The following is a 19,044-nucleotide window of genomic DNA, read 5'->3' on the forward strand; positions in this document are numbered from 1 at the left end:
AGCACTCTTCCCTCTGAATCAGTACTGAACCAGATTCCCAGAATGGTGTGAAAGACATGGTGTTGCTGGAAGCGTTGTCTTCCCTATCAGAAGTAAAACAGAGCTCCTAATCATTTATCATTAAAAACACATCATGGTGCTATCTGCAATAGTGTGGGGAGAAAGTGTGGAGTATCCATATTTCAGTCTGGGTTGTTTTCCAATTCTGCCTGCCTGAGTCTCCCTTGAGTTTCAAGTAAATAAGGTATTCACTACTGGCTCTCCTGCACTGTTGTGGACTGTTTCAGTTTGTTTTAAACTATTGCTATGTTTCACCACAGAGATATCTGTTCTTCAGTGGAGGAGTAATTGATCCCTGTGAATAAGGTGGAGGGTTTTTAATGGTTACACATTGTTTTGGTGATGTAAAGTGCTGTATAACTGCTCAGTATTATTATGCCTTACTGACTAAAGTGAAAATGTGTGCTGGGAGGGAGTGACACTAGACCTACTCAGGAGTGACACTAGACCTCCCATTGCATGCCTTACTCAATGTAGACAGTAGGTTGACCATAAGACATTATGTAATTAACAAACAAGGGAAGTGAAATAGTTGTGGATTTTCCTTATATTATTTTAGAAACCTACATAGGTTTTTCTCAGCGATCTTCTATTTAAGGTTCAGCTTTTGCCATCGTTACTAAAGTTTAAATCCAAGCCTTGCTTCACAAATCTCGTCTCTCAGAAAAAGTTCACAAGTTTCTCCTCCATTATGTCCCATAGCATGGCAAGTTTATTTATAACACATAAAGCTGAGAAAATCAGGGACTTTCAAGTACTCTTACCTTTGAAAAGATACAAGATCCTTTAAGGGTTGTAAATTGGGAAGGAAATGGGATTTCCTAGGATTTTCTCTGGATTTTAAACTCTTTATAAAAAGCTGGGAAATTTTCAACAAGGCTTAGTTACTTGTTGGTGGATTTATTTTTGTTTATGTTTTAGACTCATACAGGCCAGAAGGGACCATCAAAATCATCTAGTCTGACCTCCTGCACACTGCAGGACACAGAACCTCACCCACCCCATCCTGTAATAGACCCCCTAACCTCTGGTTGAGTTACTGAAGTCCTCAAATAATGATTAAAAGACTTCAAGTTACAGAGAATCCACCATTTACACTAGTTTAAACCTGCAAGTGACCCATGTGCCATGCTACAGAGGAAGGTGAACTCCCCCCCTCCCCCCCGCAAGGTCTCTGCTAATCTGACTTGGGGAAAAATTCCTTCCTGACCCCAAATATGGCAGTCAGTTAGACCCTCAGCATGTGGATGAGACCCACCAGCCAGACACCTGGGAAAGAACTCTCTGTAGTAACTTAGGGTCCTCCCCATCTAGTGTCCCATCACTGGCTGTTGGAGATATTTGCTGCTAGTCACATATTGACTAGATGCCATTGTAGACAGTCTCATCATACCATCCCCTTCCTAAACCTATCAAGCTCAGTCATGAAGCACGTTAGGTTTTTTTTTTGCCTCCACTGCTCCCCTTGGAAGGCTGTTCCAGAACTTCACTTCTCAAATGGCTTTTTTGTTTTTTTCTTTTTAATCCATTATTGTAAATGTACTCAAGAGTCAGGTTGTAGGTTACTTCAAAGACTTTATTCACAGCCACATCATCCAGATTGTTTATGCTAATGGATTCACTGGAGGGTAAAGCATGATGTATTGAATACAAAAAGATTTTTAAATGCAAATGTAATATGCCATTCTGAAGTGATGGCTCTTGAACTGCTACTTGTATATGCTTGTATATCACTTCACTGGTATCAGATTTGGTCTTTTTGCATCCATCCCAGATGTGGCTAAATAAACATGAGAAGGCCCTGGAAAAAATGGCTGGGTTTGCCTTAAAAGGGAGATTGTGGAAGCCCCATCATTGGATGTTTTTAAGAATAGGTTAGACTGTCTAGGTTTACTTGATCCTGCCTCAGAGCAGGAGGCTGGATGATCTCTCAAGGTCCCTTCTAGCCCTACATTTCTATGATTCTAAGCCTTTTATATTTAACATTCCAGGATTACCACCTGTGCAACAGGAGAAACACTAGTGCAGATAGGACATAATGGCTTATTGCATTTTTACCATCAAACACCATCACAGCCTATACAAATATTTCCATCAATCTGCTCACCAACCCCCACCCCCCCGGCTCTACCTGCGGCTCCAGTTCCCCTCTGTGGTGGCTCAGGCTGGGGCTGTGCTACCCACCCTCCTGGTGCTCTGGGGCCTGTGCGCCAGGGGGGCTGCAGCCATGCACTGCCTGCCCTTCTGGTGCTCCAGGATTGGGGGAGGGGGTAGCCTGGGGCAGGGCCGATGGCCACAGCAGGGGAGAGAGGTGCAGAAGGAGTAGGACCTGGAGCAGAAGGGGCAGGGCTTGGACTAGTCCCAGCCTTCAGTTCACAGGCTTCCTGTTAAGCTATGCCATTTGAGGAGCTGTTTTGACTGTTGCAATTCAGATGATATCTAAGTAAACAAACAGTTTTGCTCCTAGAGACCTTACACATTGTATAACTAGTCTTATTACCTGATAACACCCTTCAGGTTCATGCACAGACCAAACACCATTTGACCATCTGTTGCAACAGAACTTCCTTCCAGGACAACTTTAGGTGTTTTTTGACATTTGGATGCAAAGTGATACTGAGGAAATTTGCTTGGATCTATTTTTGCTTAGCAGATCCCCTTTGCAAACACTGACTTAAATCATTGAGACTATCCATGTGAAATGGCTGATGGGTATAAACTGCTTTAAGGATTTTAAATTTAAAACAGGTTGGTAATCCCCAGTGGACTAGGGGACTGTGAAAATGGATCTTACCCAGCTGCCCTGAGAGTTTGTAAGCAGTAACATTTATAAAGTTTGAGCCTGAAGGCCAGATATCTCCTCCTCTAGGAACAGGGAGTTAGCTCTAAGTTTATTTATGAAGGGGGAATACTTTTCACAGGATTTAAACTGAAGGTTTTAGTCCCTCTGACACCTACTTCTGGGCAGATAAAGAGGAGGATTTTAGCTTTTTCACTGACCTGAATATACAATTTCCAGGCCTACTTGCTATTACCAAAAAGAAAAGGAGTACTTGTGGCACCTTAGAGACTAACCAATTTATTTGAGCATAAGCTTTCGTGAGCTACAGCTCACTTCATCGGATGCATACTGTGGAAACTGCAGAAGACATTATATACACAGAGACCATGAAACAATACCTCCTCCCACCCCACTCTCCTGCTGGTAATAGCTTATCTAAAGTGATCACTCTCCTTACAATGTGTATGATAATCAAGTTGGGCCATTTCCAGCACAAATCCAGGTTTTCTCACCCCCGCCCCTTCCAAAAACCACACATACAAACTCACTCTCCTGCTGGTAATAGCCCATCCAAAGTGACCACTCTCTTTACAATGTGTATGATAATCAAGGTGGGCCATTTCCAGCATAAATCCAAGTTTAACCAGAACGTCGGGGGGGGGGGGGTAGGAAAAAACAAGGGGAAATAGGCTATCTTGCATAATGACTTAGCCACTCCCAGTCTCTATTTAAGCCTAAATTAATAGTATCCAATTTGCAAATGAATTCCAATTCAGCAGTGGTCAGTTTGGATGAGCTATTACCAGCAGGAGAGTGAGTTTGTGTGTGTGGTTTTTGGAAGGGGTGGGGTGAGAAAACCTGGATTTGTGCTGGAAATGGCCCACCTTGATTATCATACACATTGTAAAGAGAGTCGTCACTTCGGATGGGCTATTATCAGCAGGAGAGTGGGGTGGGAGGAGGTATTGTTTCATGGTCTCTGTGTACATAATGTCTTCTGCAGTTTCCACAGTATGCATCCGATGAAGTGAGCTGTAGCTCACGAAAGCTCATGCTCAAATAAATTGGTTAGTCTCTAAGGTGCCACAAGTACTCCTTTTCTTTTTGCGAATACAGACTAACATGGCTGTTACTCTGAAACTTGCTATTACCAGGGGCTGACACATTGTGAATCTCTGCCATACTTTGCAACAGTCCCAATGTGGCTGGGACCATCCCACATGTCACAAGCATATCCTGTGTGTTTCCAATAATACAGGCCAGTGTCAGGCATCCAGAAGCTACCTAATGTGGTATTCACTGCAATGCCAGCCCCTTGTCACTAGGGGCTATTCTTCCAAGCAGGCAGGAGGAATTTGGTCTGTGACTAATCAGACTACCTCAGCTTTTCCTCAATGCCTCTTTCCATGGTAACTCAGAGCCAGGGAACTAACAAGGCATGTGGCCTTTCGTGGCAGCCCTAGGGGTACATACAGCCAAGAACACAAAGGAACAGGAACACAGTGGGCAATACAGAGTATATGGAATTGGGGAACGTGGAATTAGGACCTTGGGGAACTGGAACTGGCTGGGCAAGGAGATTGGGCCTGGGAGCCAGGAAAGGAAGCTGGGAGTGAGGGAATAGGTAATGGATCAAAAGGAGACAAACCTGGGGGGGAGGGGAATGGTCGGAAGTGTCTGTGCACACTGGAATCCATATGCCTTCAGAGCCTAGAATGGATCCCATGATTTTTGACTATCATCATTCCTCTGGTATCAGCAAATATCTATAAAAGTGCTTGGTAATGACTCCCATCCCCCTCTAGTGCTGGTGACCCATGTGGTATGCCCATGGTGCCACATGATGGAATTTCTGATTTTTCAATTTTCTTTTTTAAAACTGAAGAAAATTGCATATAAAAATCTGTGTTAAAAGCACATTATTCAGGTTGCAAAATAAAGCATTCAAAAATTAGGAAATGCCAAATTAAGGTTGCCTGTGCAACCTTACTTTGCCCCCTTTGGTCATAGGCATAATTAATTAGCGGATCACTTTTTTTTTCCCCACAGGACCCATGCTGCTGGCTGTAGGAGAACTGCTGCATTTGTTTTAGAAGTCAGAAGGTGGGTAGTGACTGCAGGGGGTTGCAGAAAGAGAATCAAATGGTCTCGTAGTTAAGGCAAGTAAATGGAAAACTGGAATCTGTCCCTGCTGCTACCGAAAAGTTCCTCTGTGATGCTGGGCAAGTCACTTAAACCAAACTTGGTGTCCCTAGCCTCTGTTTGCCAGACAGGGGTGGCAGGTTTGTATAATTTTTGGTGGTGCCCAGAATGGGTCCTCGTCCCACCTGCACCCCACACCTGCCTAAGGCTCTGGGAGGGAGTTTGGGTGTGGGGGGGTGCAGGCTCTGGGACGGAGTTTGGGCGCTGGATGCAGGCTCTGGGCTAGGGCATGGGGTTGGGGTTTGGGTGCTGGGTGCGGGCTCTGGGAGGGAGTTTGGGTAGAGGAGGGGGTTTTGGGGTACAGGCTCTGGGCTGGGACAGGGGGTTGGGGTGTGCGGCTGGCCCGGGGATTAGGAGTTTGGGGTGCAGCAGGCAGGCTGCCCCAGGGCTAGGGCAAGGGGCCAGAGAGTACTTGCCCAGCCCTCTCCCCGCTGGCAGCAGTGAGCTCCGGCGGGGGGCTCCCCACCCAGCACGACACTCACTCAAGCCCCCCAGGCTACTGTTCAGAAAGTCCAGCCAGGCTAACCCCACACCCTCTTGGAGTTGCCTGACTGGGTGGTGGGGGGGGTGGCTACCATGTGCCTCCTCCCTCTGCAAGTGCAGCAGCTGCCTCAGCCTGGGTCCCAGAGCCGCTCCCTTGTAGTCGGCAGCGGCCTGTGAGGGAGCGGCTGCCCGCTACCCAGGGAAGGGGTGCGCAGGGGTGGCAGGTGGGACTGGAGGACTCTTTGTGGGATGCACGTGGGGTCGGGGGAGAGACTCGGCCCTGAAAATTGGTGGAGACGGGTCCCCTGAATTTGCTGCAGCCCAGGAACCACAGGCCCATACAACTCGCTGGCACTGTTGTCAGAAGCTGGGAATGGGTGACAGGAGATGGATCACTTGATGATTACCTGTTCTGTTCATTCCTTCTGGGGCACTTGGAATTGGTCACTGTTGAAAGTTGCCTAGATGGCTATTGGCTAGATGGACCTTTGGTCTGACCTAGTATGGCCGTTCTTATGTTCTTAATTTTTCCCAGGTGGTCACTAATTGTGTTATCCTCATTTTCTGGGTGCCTGACTTGAGACTCTGGGGGTCTGATTTGGAGAAGTGCTGAGCACTCACAGCTGCAACTAAGGTCAATAGGAGCTGTACTTTGAACATAGACAGTTCTATATAATGCTATGTACTTTGAAAAAATTAGGTCCCATGTGTCTCAATCAGCATTAGTGTATATTTTTTACCTCCATCACTCTGTTTTCAGAGCAGGGTTTGAAGTGTACAGTAAATAAGGCATGGGGTCAGTAATTGACCAATGAAGAGAAAACAAAATAGTGAACAGCTGTTTATTAAGTAAGCACCGTTCATCCTGTCCACTGAGACAGGTGTCCTGTGGAATAAATAGTATGTGATCATGAATTAAAAACTGTATCATAAGGCATATGTTATGGTGGCCCATAGAATTCCCTTTTGGGCTTCAACACAGAGTGACTGACTGCTCAGTATCTGGAAATAAGAAAGCTAGTCGTGACTTGGTGGTCATGGCTAGAAAGATTATTTTGTTGGCAAGGGGGGAGAGTGTCCCTGAAGTATACCCTTTTATTCCCACTACCAGAGAGGTCCTGAATCAGCCTGACCCATCTGGGAGAGGTTGGGTGCAACTCTTGTCTGAGCTTCTCAGTATCACTGTTGAGTTGGCCAAAGGAGTTTGTCTAAGATCAACACTCGTTCTCAGTGGTGGTTGTGCCTCTGGAGAATGCCACCATCCCTCCTCACCCCTATCATTTAATTAATGGCTTATAAGAGACTGACTCTGTGAACTGGCATGAAAATAAGAAGAACATTTTAGGCTTCATGGGAGTTGACAACTCTTTATTGTAACAATGAAACACTGCAACAAGGTGTTGGATCAGTTACTGAAACTAATGTATGGAGAATGTTTCAGTGGGGTTGGGTCTGTGCTGTAACATTTGAAACTCTTTACAAAACCGTGAAAAGTAACATCCCTGTCTTTGATTTAGTTTACACACCTGCTTGGCAAGAAAGTCAAATGGTGCTAGTTATATATACTGAGGAAAACATGCTTGCCATGGGAGTACAAAAATAAAATTTATTTGTTAAATTACACATAAATATAAGGTACAAATGTATTTTTAAAATACAGATAAAGATAATCACACTTGCATTGTGTACATATGAAAATACAGTATTTTAATATTCAACATACACAGACACATTTATGATAAATGCAACTAATTGGCAATGCCAGTTCTTTTCATTCTGGTTCTTTTTTCCTCCAGTTTTCCATAAATATGGAAAAATATGATATAAAAAACCCTCTAATTCTGCCGGACATCTTGCAGCAGTTTGTTAATTTCTGCTACCAGCTCACTGGCATCCATTAGTTCATGTTTTCCATCACTGAGGTGGTTAAGCACATTGTCAAAGTCATCTTCTTCATAGTTCTCTGGGATTTCTTCCATGGCCGGCAGCCATTTAGAGGAAGGTTGTGCACTCAAGTGAGTCCCTAGCATGGCCCCAGTGTTGTTTGCAGGGTTTTGGAAATGTGTACTGGCTGCCCATGCTGCGACCCCTTGTGGGTAGCTTACAGTCTTGGCTGGTAAATGTCCCTTCCTGCGCTCTAGTGAGTTTGAGCGATTCATTTCATTGCATTCTGTATAGGTGTCCAGTGAAGGAGGCAACAAGCGCTGAAAAACACTGCTCATTTCAGAGAGGAGAGATGAAGTACAGATGTCCTCTGACTCTTCCTCATTTTGACAGTCTTTACCAAATGTTGAAAAGCTCTTTTTCTTTTCATTGGAATCAACAGGCTGTGAATCTTCTTCAAATGCCTGCTGCTGCTGCTGCTGCGGCGGTGGCGGCTGAAATTCCTCCCCAGGAATAAACATATTACTTCTGTAATCAGAAGATGGAGAGGGCAGAGGTGGCATCCAGCATTGGTCAGAGTGTCCCAGAACTCTGCATTCCTCTGTGCATAGCCTCATTGCTGTAATCAAAACCAAAATCGGAGATTAATGTTCAGATTCAATTATACAGATTACTCACAATTACAGGGATCAGCACTAGTGCATATTAAAGGACCTGAGATCCAAAGCTCTGATCAGCATCTGAATTTCTCCAAAGATCAGAGGTGGTCAGATCCAGTGTTGTCGGTCTCCCATTATAGGGAAGTTCAGATGTATTTTTAGTCTGTAAGTAAGGATGATAAATATATAAAATATAAGATAACTATATAATTTTTAAACTTGTTTGAAGAACATATTATACCATTGCTTCAGTGAATCCCAAGAACATAAGTGGCCTGGGTGACTTAAAAGTTCGAGGTTAGAGCACTGTCTTCTCATGCAAGACTGTCTGATAAATAAAGAGACAGGGTGCTGAGGGAATATCTTTTACTGGACCAACTTCTGTTGGTGAGAGAGACACACTTCCAAGCCACACAAAACTCTTCTCAGGTCTGGGAAAGATACTCTGAGTGTCACAGCTAAACACTTAGAGTACCTTTCCCAGACCTGAAGAAGTTGGTCCAATAAAAGATATTACCTCGCCCATCTTGTGTCTCTAAGATCCTGGGACCAACATAGCTTCAACTACACTGTATATAATGTCTGGTGAATGCCTTTCATGAATGAAAATTAAGAAGTTTCCCTCTTTCATCTCCTAGTTGCAATTCAGTGAAGAGAGCAAGGGAACAGGATAGAAGGACATGGGAGGAAAACAATAAGGACAAGAAAATGAGGGAGAAGAGAAAGGAGAGAGAACAGAGAAGATATGGAGTTATCTCCATCTTCTCCAACTCTTGTCTCCTCTTAAGGGTCTGCTAGTAACACAATGAATTACCAAATGGGTGAAGCAGATTTTAATCCAACCTCATGACATTTTAGGCCACATTTATGCCCAGTATATCTCCATTAACTTGAGTGGAGTTATTCTAGGGATGCATTTGGCCTTTTGGGGGGACTGGCTGGTTTAATACCTCCAGTTGTTGACTGACATAGAGTGACTATACAGACTACAAAGAGGAGCAACCAAGGACTTAAGGGATCTGGGCCCATAGAATCACAGAATATCAGAGTTGGAAGGGGCCTCAGGAGGTCATCTAGTCCAACCCCCTGCACAAAGCAGGACCAGTCCCCAATGTTTGCCCTAGATCCCTAAATGGCCCCCTCAAGGATTGAACTTACAACCCTGGGTTTAGCAGGCCAATGCTCAAACCACTGAGTTATCCCTCCTCCCCACCCCCCGCCCATGATGAATGCTAAATGGAGGAAATGGGTGGTTCCCCTGCTTTTTGCCCAGTGTTTGTGGGTGGAGGAAGAAAAGGGAGGATTGGCCAGCTACTAACCCACCCGAGCCATGTAAGACTGAACTCACATTCCTACCCAAAGAGGTACTGGAGGGGAATGACCATCCATCCCCCAGAAGAATTCTAGTAGGGTTGACTAGGAATGGAAGCATGTGCAGCCCCTTTTAAAACACAGTAAACAGTGAGTGGAGGCCATGTGCAGAGAGACGATGCCAGGAGAGAGGCCTAATTTCCACATCTGAATGCTGGAAAAGGAAACTGTTTCCTACCTGATGTTGAAGCTAATGGGAGTTGCAGCTGCTCAACACCCTCACAATTACCTCAGTAAATGTATTTAATTCCAAATAAGAACACTGGGATTGTCATAACCCATCAGGATAGTGGTCCATCTAGCCCAGTATCCTGGCTCTGATAGAGGCCAGTACCAGATACTGCACAGTAAAGTTCAAGAAGCACAGATATAAACAATTATAGAACAACTTTTGATTATGTGATAACTTGCCCATAGGGCAAGCTGCTTCTTAATTCCATCAATTAATGGTTAGACTGTGTCTTGAAGAATTGGGGTTTATATTCTTTCTATCTTTTTATTTTATATATCTATATCATATCCTTTTTTATTTGTCTTTTCTCAAAACTAAACTAAATAGTCCTAAACTTTGCAGTGTCTCCACATAAATTTCCTCATGCCTCTAATCATTTTCCTCACCTGTCTCTGGACCACTTCAATATCTGCTACATCATTTCTGAGATAGAGTGACCAGAACTGAACACAATATTCCAGGTGAGAATACGCCACTGATTGATATAGTGGCACTCTAATATTGTCAGTATTATTTCCCTACCATGCTTTATACAGTCTAACACATTGTTTCCTTTTGAATGCAATTTAAAATTCATCTAGATTTATACTCACTTCCTTTCTTACATCAGGGAGTACGAAATTTAGCAGAAGTATAGATGGCTGGAAGCCAGATTTTACACTGGGTGTTGCAAATGAGGTAGTGATGGGTGAGCCTCAAAAGATTCATCTACATAAAAAAATTGGTGTTTAAAGTGTTGGTTTAGGAGTTTGAAATGCCTATGAAGTGCTTTGTTTCCACACATTAAATGTGCTTATAATGTTTCACAGGCAATGCCAGTACCATTGTGATTGCACCAGCTCTTGACAAGTCTTGAAGATATCTCCACCCACAATGGTTAAATCAAACTATTTTAGTTCTAGTGTAGATGTGAATGAAATGCATTATAGCTGCACTGGTTCAGTTGGACCGTTCAGTACAATTCCAGTGCAATTCTGTGAGTTAATAGAGAACTGCAGGGCCATTAGTGTGTCACCGTTCATTGGCCAAGTTCACTCAAGGCCAAAGGCTTGTCACATTTAAATCAGTGGGGGTTTTGCCATTCACATTAGTGAGACCAAGATTTAGCAGTATAAAATAAGAGCAATATTCTGAACAAATGATCAAAAGCCCTACTGTATTTGCGAGTGGGCTTGAATTTTTTCCATCGCCCCAGGTATGCCTCTCTCCTTATGTTGGAACAAGCAACTTATTCCAGCAATCAGGATATTAATGATGAGGGTTAACAATGTCCCACTTTGTCCATAAGTCAGCAATAGAAAAGATATAAATGTAAAATGGTATGGGTTAAGACTGAAATGTCAGAAGTAACTCTGAATGTATGTTTTTTTTCAAAACCTTAAACCTACAGGTAAAGGTTTTTTATATATATTTTAAAGGAGAAAAAAGAAATGTTTTCATGGAAATTTAAAATGTTCTTCTGATCTTACAATTTTTGAGGTTCTCCCACAAATTCCTATGTATGGGAGATGGTCCATTCCTTCCTGGTTCCATCTAGACAGAAAATATTGAAAAAAACTATCTTACAGTATTTTGACCCTGTGACTTCTGGTCCGGGTGCAAATGCACAGACACTTAAAAATAGAGGGGCACGGAAGGAAGTAACTGAACTTAGGAAACCTGAAGAAAGTTTCCATTCTAGTTTTTGTGAGTTTGGCATGAACACGCAGATTAATTCATATGTTATCTTAACTGGTTCATGTATAACTAATGGAGTGGCTAGGGCTATGCACTTAAACAAATATTGAGAGTGGGATTTTCTAAAGCACTCCATGTTAGCCTAACTCTGTTCCCCTTGTAATCAATGAGAGAGTTTTAACATTCACTTCAGTGGGATCACAGTTGGGCCAAATTTTGAAAATTTCACTCATTGGTTTTATATTTGGAGGGCTAATAGAAAGTTCTTTAAATGAATAATAAAAATTTCAGCTATCCAAGAATGTAAACATTCCTTTTTTTCCCTGGCAACCCACAATCATCCAGCCAGGAAGTAGACAATTATTCGTTAGCTGCCACTGTGGAAGGATTCCAGTGCAAGAGTGTTACATGTGAAGTCTCCCTTAGCAGCTGCTGAGAATTATAGTAAATTCTTCCCTACTTTACCACCCACGGAGAAAAGATTTTTTTCTAAAGTTGGATGGTACAGGGATAAATGGCTCCTAAGTAGCAACTTATTGGCAAGAAGAAAACAACAACAACAACAACAACAAAAAAACCCTTGGGACTGTGGTCCTCAAGTGAAGTATATATATGAAGTATATATATGAAGGACCACAGTCCCAAGGATATACTGGGGCACTTGGACCAACATATCCCCAGCTACCAAGGGCTAGGTGGGACTTCTAGATAGTAAATTGGACTCAGGAGTAGTGTGAGACCCTAGAATAGAGCAAAATCCACAAGAGAAGTGTTGAAGGTTTGAAAAGACAGAATTACATGTTTGGGGCCAAGGTGCACAGGAAAGGAAGGGCTCCAGGAGCCTTTTCATCTTAAACTCTCCACACGAGGGCCAGACAAAATTGCAGGCCCTTCTAGTGCCCTTGAGGGTATTAGCCACCCCAAAGGTGGGAAGGAGGTTGCAAGGCTTTGGCTCTACTCCATCCTGCTCTGCCAATGGCACCAGCTGGTTACAGAAGGAAGCATGCTATGCACCATCCCAAGGAGCAGTTCAGTGGGCACTCTAACTTGCACCCTAATGCACAGCAAATTGTAGAGCTACCCACCAGCCCCATTACGAGCCTAAGCCATACGGGCATAATCTGGCCCTGTAGGAAATGGCCTTCATATGCAAGGAGAAAACATTTCCTGTATATTTTGTATAGGCATTTAAATCTGGGCCCAACATTTATTTTCCAAACATTTAGGAGTAAAAAGTACAGGTAGTTGTATAAATATTGGGATTCTAATACAAAGCTCACTTCTGTGCCTAATGTGATTTCCAGGTCTCTTTTATTGTACTCATGAGTGAGCTTGAATTTACAAAAGGTTTATCTCCCTTTTGCATCCCCCCAAGGTATGCCTCTCTCCTTATGTTGGAACAATCAACTTATTCCAGCAATCAGGATGGCAGGTAATGAACTGCTTTGACATTCAGAACAAATACTGCCACATAGGTCATATTTATACATACTAATTTATTAGTGGAAAATACAGTGCAGCTCTACACTTCCCTACCTAAAAACTACAGTCCATCACCTAACCAGTGCATTTTTAAACTCTGGAAGTCTGGATCCTATTATGGAAAATGCATCTGCCAAATTATAGTTCAGTGTATTTTTAACACACCACAACAGCCTGGTTCTCTACAAACATCCACCCAGTCATTAAAAATCTAGGGACATGGACCAGTTGATGCTTTTTGGGGGGGATTTAGAGCCAGCTCATGTGGCTGAAAATAATAACAGAAACTGCCTACGCACTGCTCTGGGCAGATTTTCAATAGTGTCCCAGTCTTGAGTGCACCACCTGTGTTCTGGTTTTGGGGCACTATATATTGTAGAGCAGATGAAGGAGGAAATATAAAACTTGAAAGCTAAAGAATTTCTGCTTTCACAATGCTAACTACATCAATGTGACAGTCAGGGAGCACTGTAAATAAACTATTCAACTTTCATTGTGTTCTTACCTGCAGGAATTCTCCCATCTGTAAGGAAAAGGTCACTGAATCCTTCCCCAAGAAGTCTGTCAATTGGAGAATCTCTACCCAAATCATAATCACTGTCTCCTGCTTCACTATCACCACGGCCACTATCTTTCAAGCTAAATTTATCCATATCTTGTAGTGCATATCTGTAAACAGAAAAAACATGGTGATGGAATTATATTTTGTTATCTCATGTTCAGTATGTCATTCTCAGATAAAAATGTTTTGATCATAATCTAACTGAAATCCTCACCTGTAGCTTCTGGAATATTTGTTGCCTCGAAAACTTGGTCTTGGCTGATATTGGCCCTGATGAAGCATTGAAAGAAGCTGAGAGACCTGCTAAAGAAAAGAAGAAAACACTGATTCCTGGAAATAAAACCCAAATGTCTATTCAGAAAATCTTTAATTATTTACTTCTTTTTGGTTTCTTCTTTAAAATTTAATTAGAGCACATTCATGTGCAGATATAATGTAGTACAACTGGGTATTTAGAGTATATAGTGTTTGCCATGGAAAACATCTGAAGGCACTTTACAGACAGAAAATGCAATGTTGTTCCTTAATCTCAGAACTCATACTAATTAATTAATTATCATTTAAAAACAATAGACTGCAAAGAGGAGGGGTTTTTTTGGTTTGGTTGGTTGGTTTTTTTAAGAAGAGATCAAAACTAATTTTTGGCATGACATGATCATATCCTGAAATAAAATTCCATTTAGAATTTGTTCTGTCTCCTTTAAAACTTTATATAGTGTATATATTTAAAAAATAAAATAGGCAGTTTCAAATTATGAAGATACTGGATGCATACATTCACACACTACCACCATCTGCTAGAGCAGCTACAGTTAAAATTGTAGCAGTGTTTCAACTATAAACCCTCGTTTTAAGGAGTTTGTTCTGTCATTTGTACAAATAATTTGTGTGTTATACACTATGTGTGTCTGAACACACACACATACGCACAGAAACCTGTACATCAATAATAAAGTAATGTGTATATTTTGTGTATATTTCTCAAAGTTGTTTCAAAGTAAAGAAGAATCTAAAGAAATTATAATAGGTTTACTATAGTCTCTCATGTGCAGGATTGTTTTAAGATTCAGTTGACAGCGTGGAACTGCAGTGCTGCATCCCTGAAAATAAATCTATAATACTTTTATACTGTCACAGACAGCTTGCAGAATGTAAACACACTCGTAGATGAGTGAATGAGTGAACACGCATGCAAAATAATATATGACTTTACCTCAACAGCTGGAGTAGCCTGGGTGAGTTCCAGTGAGAAATTCTCTGGCACATGATTTGATGAGATTGTCACTAGACTGTTAAGTGATTGGTGACTATGGTGGCTTTGTCGACTGCTCATTTGTCCTCTTTCTAAGGTTGGAGATGATGAAGGAGAAGATCTGTGGTGAGATCTGATGGGTAAAGTGCCATTAACAGTAGGCACAAGTGTAATGTCACCTTTGTGAATCTGTCTTGATGGTCTTTTTGGATGGTGCTGGTAAGTTGATTCTGCCACACGACAGTTGTAGGATCTTGTGTCCTTTTTCTCTCGATTGCATCTTGTAGCAAAGACAACCATAATGACCAACAACACTGCACATATTGATCCAAGTGATATAATTGTTATCATAGAAACATCCAGAGAGGGCTGGCTAATAAAGGTAGCTTCTGTGCTTGGAATTGCATAAACATATTCAAAAACAGTACATTTCAGAAGTGCTTTGGTACTAAGTGGAGGGCTGCCTTTATCCTGAACTATCACAAAAAATTCCCATTCTTTAGATGAAACAGATTCTATGCTAACATTAATATAGATGTCACATGATCTTGGGTCCATTACAAATATGTTTTCTTCATTGTCAGCTATTATGGAACAGCTTAGTTCTGAGTTCATACCAGAATCTCTGTCTATAGCCCTTATCCTAGTCACATGGAAACCACTCTCAGCATCTTTAGGGATTGAGATTTCTGCAGTGTTATTGTGTAGTGCTGGTCCCACAATAACAGGAGCATTATCATTTTCATCAATAATAGTTAGCACAACTGTGGTATTACTAACAAGTTGCTGACTTCCTCCATCTCTAGCTTGAACCACAAAGGTAATCTGATTTACTTCTTCATGATCAAAAGTTCTGAGTGCATAGATTGCACCATTGGATGGGTCAATGGTCACATAGGTGGTTATGGAACTTCCCAAAATATAACTTTCCAAAATAGTGTAGGTGACCTGTCCATTGTCCCCTAGATCTGGATCTGTGGCTGTAACAGATGTGATGTATGCACCTGGAGAGTTATTTTCTAAGATAACAACTTCATATCTGTTTGTCTGGAAGCGGGGTGGGTTGTCATTTTCATCATTGATTTGGACAGTAAAATGTTTCACTGTGGAGAGACTTGGTGTCCCCTTGTCTTCAGCTATAACAGTCAAACTGTATTCAGATCTCTTTTCTCTATCTAGAGTAGCATTAGTCAAAATTAAATAGTTATTTTCATAAGTCTTTTGAAGTTTAAAGTGGCCATGCCCATGAAGCTTGCAAACTATCTCTCCATTCACGCCAGAGTCCTTGTCCTGTACCCTGACTATGGCAACAAAAGTGTCCATGGGTGACCCTTCAGAAATGTGAGCTATTTCCTCATTCCCAGGGGACATCAGGTTTAAATTAATTTCAGGTTTGTTGTCATTGACATCCACAATTTTAATGATAATTTTGCAATGAGCTGGGATAGAATTTGGACCCAAATCTTGAGCCTGAGCATCAATTTCGTAGGATTTGGTGATTTCATAGTCCACTTGTGACAGAAGGGTCAGATGGCCTTTCTCTGAGTCTATTTTAAAAGTCTCTATAATTTTGGAAGACACATGACTACTGAAAGAATACATGACTTTACCATTAGCGCCCTCATCTGGATCAGTAGCATTGAGGTCTATGAGCAAAGTACCCACTGGTGAATTTTCTAAGAGCTGAATTATATATGATTGTTGCTCAAAAACAGGACTGTTATCATTAGAATCAGAAATACTTATTTTTAGGATAGATGATCCAGATCGCTGAGGCACCCCCTTATCTGAAGCAGTGAGTTGGAGTTCGTAGCTTGACTTCAACTCCCGATCCAATTCTCTAACCACAATGAGTTCTGCATACTTGGCACCATCAGTCCTTGTTCGCACTTCAATATTAAAAAAATCATTTGCAGACAGTGAATAAGTGTGCAGAGAATTTTCCCCAACATCTGGATCAAAAGCACTGTCCAAAGGGATCCGGGTTCCTACAGCTGCACTCTCTGAAATTTCAATAGGGATGAGAGCTCTGGAAAACTGGGGAGAGTTGTCATTAATATCAAGCACTTCAACTTCAACATGGAAAAGCTGCAGATGTTCAGTAGGGAGAGTGATCACATCAAACTCTATAGAGCAGTTTAAGTTTTTCTGGCAGAGTTGTTCCCGGTCAATTTTAGCTCCTATGCTGATTTCTCCATTATCCTCTCGGACTACAAGTAAAGGAGAATTCCCCCTTTGCATGGCTCGAAAACGAACTGAAGAAGGGTTAGGAATTTTAAATAAAACATCAGCTACATCCTCTGATAGTCTTGCAATTACTGATCCAACTCTCTGCTCCTCATAAATCCTGTATTTCAAATTCTTGCCTAGCACATCTTTACTGAAAGATATTATCATCAGTACAAAAAGGAACATAAAGTGCATTTTACTGCTGATTTGGTGCATTTGTAAGATTTTGCAATTCATTTCTCCAAGCAAGTTAAAAAGCAATTCTTTCAACTTCCTTTGGTACCTTAAACCCAGTACACATCTGGTCCTTTAAAACTTGAAAATGTCTTTTATAATATAGCAAAGTATTAATATCCTAGTATAGCTCAGAAAACTTTTTTTTTTTGTATACACACCGTGTCAGGACTTCCAGATACAATCTGTATGCAATCCAATCTGTGTCATTTGTTTTCCTGCTCCTCTTCAAGGACGAAATTTGTCACATCAGTGTTTTCTCCTTCTGCAGTTAGTATCCATTTGTTGCAGAGTGCTAGCTGAATCTGCAGTGTATCTTTTCTGAGCGATCCTATCCCTCTCACTGTTCAGCTGCAGACTAAACACCCTTGATTGCTGACTCCAGTCTAAAATCTGTGCAACTTCAGTTCAACTCACACAAAGCTTTTGCCCGGCATGTGTTGAATTGCTTCCAGCCAATCAGCTTGCTTCCAAATCAAAGGACAGTGAAGTCACACACACACACACAAAAGGCTGCGGGGAGGGTCCTCCTCCAGCATTCACTTTCTGTGAGTGTGCCACGACAAAGAGGAGACAAATTACTAAAGAAAAACTTTAAATCAACTTCTTGTCCTCTTTATTTATATGACACTTCAAATTGTTTTTGTAATTTTAATTAGTCTTCTTGCCTCCACAAAAGGTGTAATCACTCTCCTGATTTATACACTTTGGAATCCTCTTTTTTCCAACAAAACAAAATCTTTTTGAGTGCATTTGCTTAGTAAAGGACTTTAAGGTATCATATCTCTAATTATGTCTCAAGACCTTCCTCTTGCTCCTTTATTAATATATCGACACTTCTGCTTATTTCTGGGTAACCTGCTTTTCTTTAATGTCTGTGTTGCTAAATGGAGCACAAGCTTCTATGTCTCTCTTTTAGTTCTCTTCATAGTCTTCTTAAAAGAAAATCTTTGCAAACCCTTGCTCTTTAACTAGCTTCTTACTGAAGGATACTGCAGCAGTGTTTTGTACTATGTGCATTTGTCTTTTCCTGAGTAGGATTCTTTTTATGTGTGCTTTATTATTTTGTTGTTCCTGTGGTTCTTCAGGAAATCCTTTTCATCTTAGTTAAAAAAGCAGTTCATGGTGAAGCATGACAATTCTGCTAAGGCACACCTTATACATGCCATCTGTTTAAAAAAAAAACCCAGAAACCTGAAGGATAGATGGAGTAGATATCCTGTAAGTGGCAATTTAATCATACTTTTTCTTTTTGTGAAAACTATTTCCATATACTCTACACAAAAAAACCCCACAACATATTTACACGCAAGAGTCAAATGCCTGAGTCGCTAATGTGTTTTGTGTACATCAGAAATGCTAGTGATCATTATGTGAGCCTTGTGCTGTATCCAGGCCACAGACACTGATATGTTCTCATTTCAAATATGATTATTTATGATGGGCTTTCTGTTCCCCTTCTCTGCACTTCCTTTTAAGTTTATCATTGTAACCACATTCTGGCTGCTCTTTCATTCTTCTTTACATTATTTCTATGCTGACTTTATCCATTTGCTTGTTTGCTCATTCACATAATCTTACTATCACTTCTTTTCATTTTTTTCTTCTCCTTCCACTCCTCCCATACCCAGAAATGTAAAAAGTAAACAGCTGATTTTTCCACCTTACTTATTCTCAGCACAGCTCAGCCAAAGTCACTAAGAAGGTTCTTGTGGAAAAAGAAAGCAGAAGCGGCTCACCGTGAACTCTCCTTCTTTTTAAGCATTCAAAAACATTTTATAAGCCATTGTCTCTTTTTTTCAGAAACCAGCACCGTGTGGCAAATTGTGCAGAATAGAAATGCGTATAATGAATGTATTTAGTACTGGGTCACGCCGATGAACATTCTGCCCCCATGAATAATACTGTTTTACAAGTTTGCAGGCTTTTCAAATT

At 41.5% G+C, this 19,044-nt stretch overlaps 1 protein-coding gene across 5 annotated transcripts; it reads right to left on the reverse strand.

The window, feature by feature from the left end:
- Positions 1 to 6,886: 6,886 nt before the first annotated feature.
- PCDH18 (protocadherin 18) lies at positions 6,887 to 17,484 on the reverse strand. Of its 5 annotated transcripts, none has more exons than XR_012158560.2 (5): positions 14,608 to 17,484; positions 13,609 to 13,697; positions 13,338 to 13,501; positions 8,126 to 10,381; positions 7,958 to 8,030 (listed from the first exon to the last, which is right to left on the reverse strand). XR_012158560.2 is itself a non-coding variant. In XM_073341131.2 (4 exons), exons 1-4 carry the CDS (start codon positions 17,110 to 17,112, stop codon positions 7,363 to 7,365), a joined length of 3,423 nt encoding a protein of 1,140 aa, XP_073197232.2. In that variant the 5' UTR covers positions 17,113 to 17,484; the 3' UTR covers positions 6,887 to 7,362. The 5 variants fall into 5 exon arrangements, 3 of the variants coding, with proteins under 3 accessions (XP_073197232.2, XP_073197231.2, XP_073197233.2); XR_012158561.2 differs by having other exon boundaries at positions 7,960 to 8,030; positions 10,267 to 10,381; XM_073341131.2 differs by lacking the exon at positions 8,126 to 10,381 and having other exon boundaries at positions 6,887 to 8,030; positions 13,609 to 13,694.
- Positions 17,485 to 19,044: the final 1,560 nt, after the last annotated feature.

The sequence above is a fragment of the Lepidochelys kempii genome, chromosome 4 (genome assembly GCF_965140285.1).
Source record: "Lepidochelys kempii isolate rLepKem1 chromosome 4, rLepKem1.hap1, whole genome shotgun sequence".
Lineage (NCBI taxonomy): Eukaryota > Metazoa > Chordata > Testudines > Cheloniidae > Lepidochelys > Lepidochelys kempii.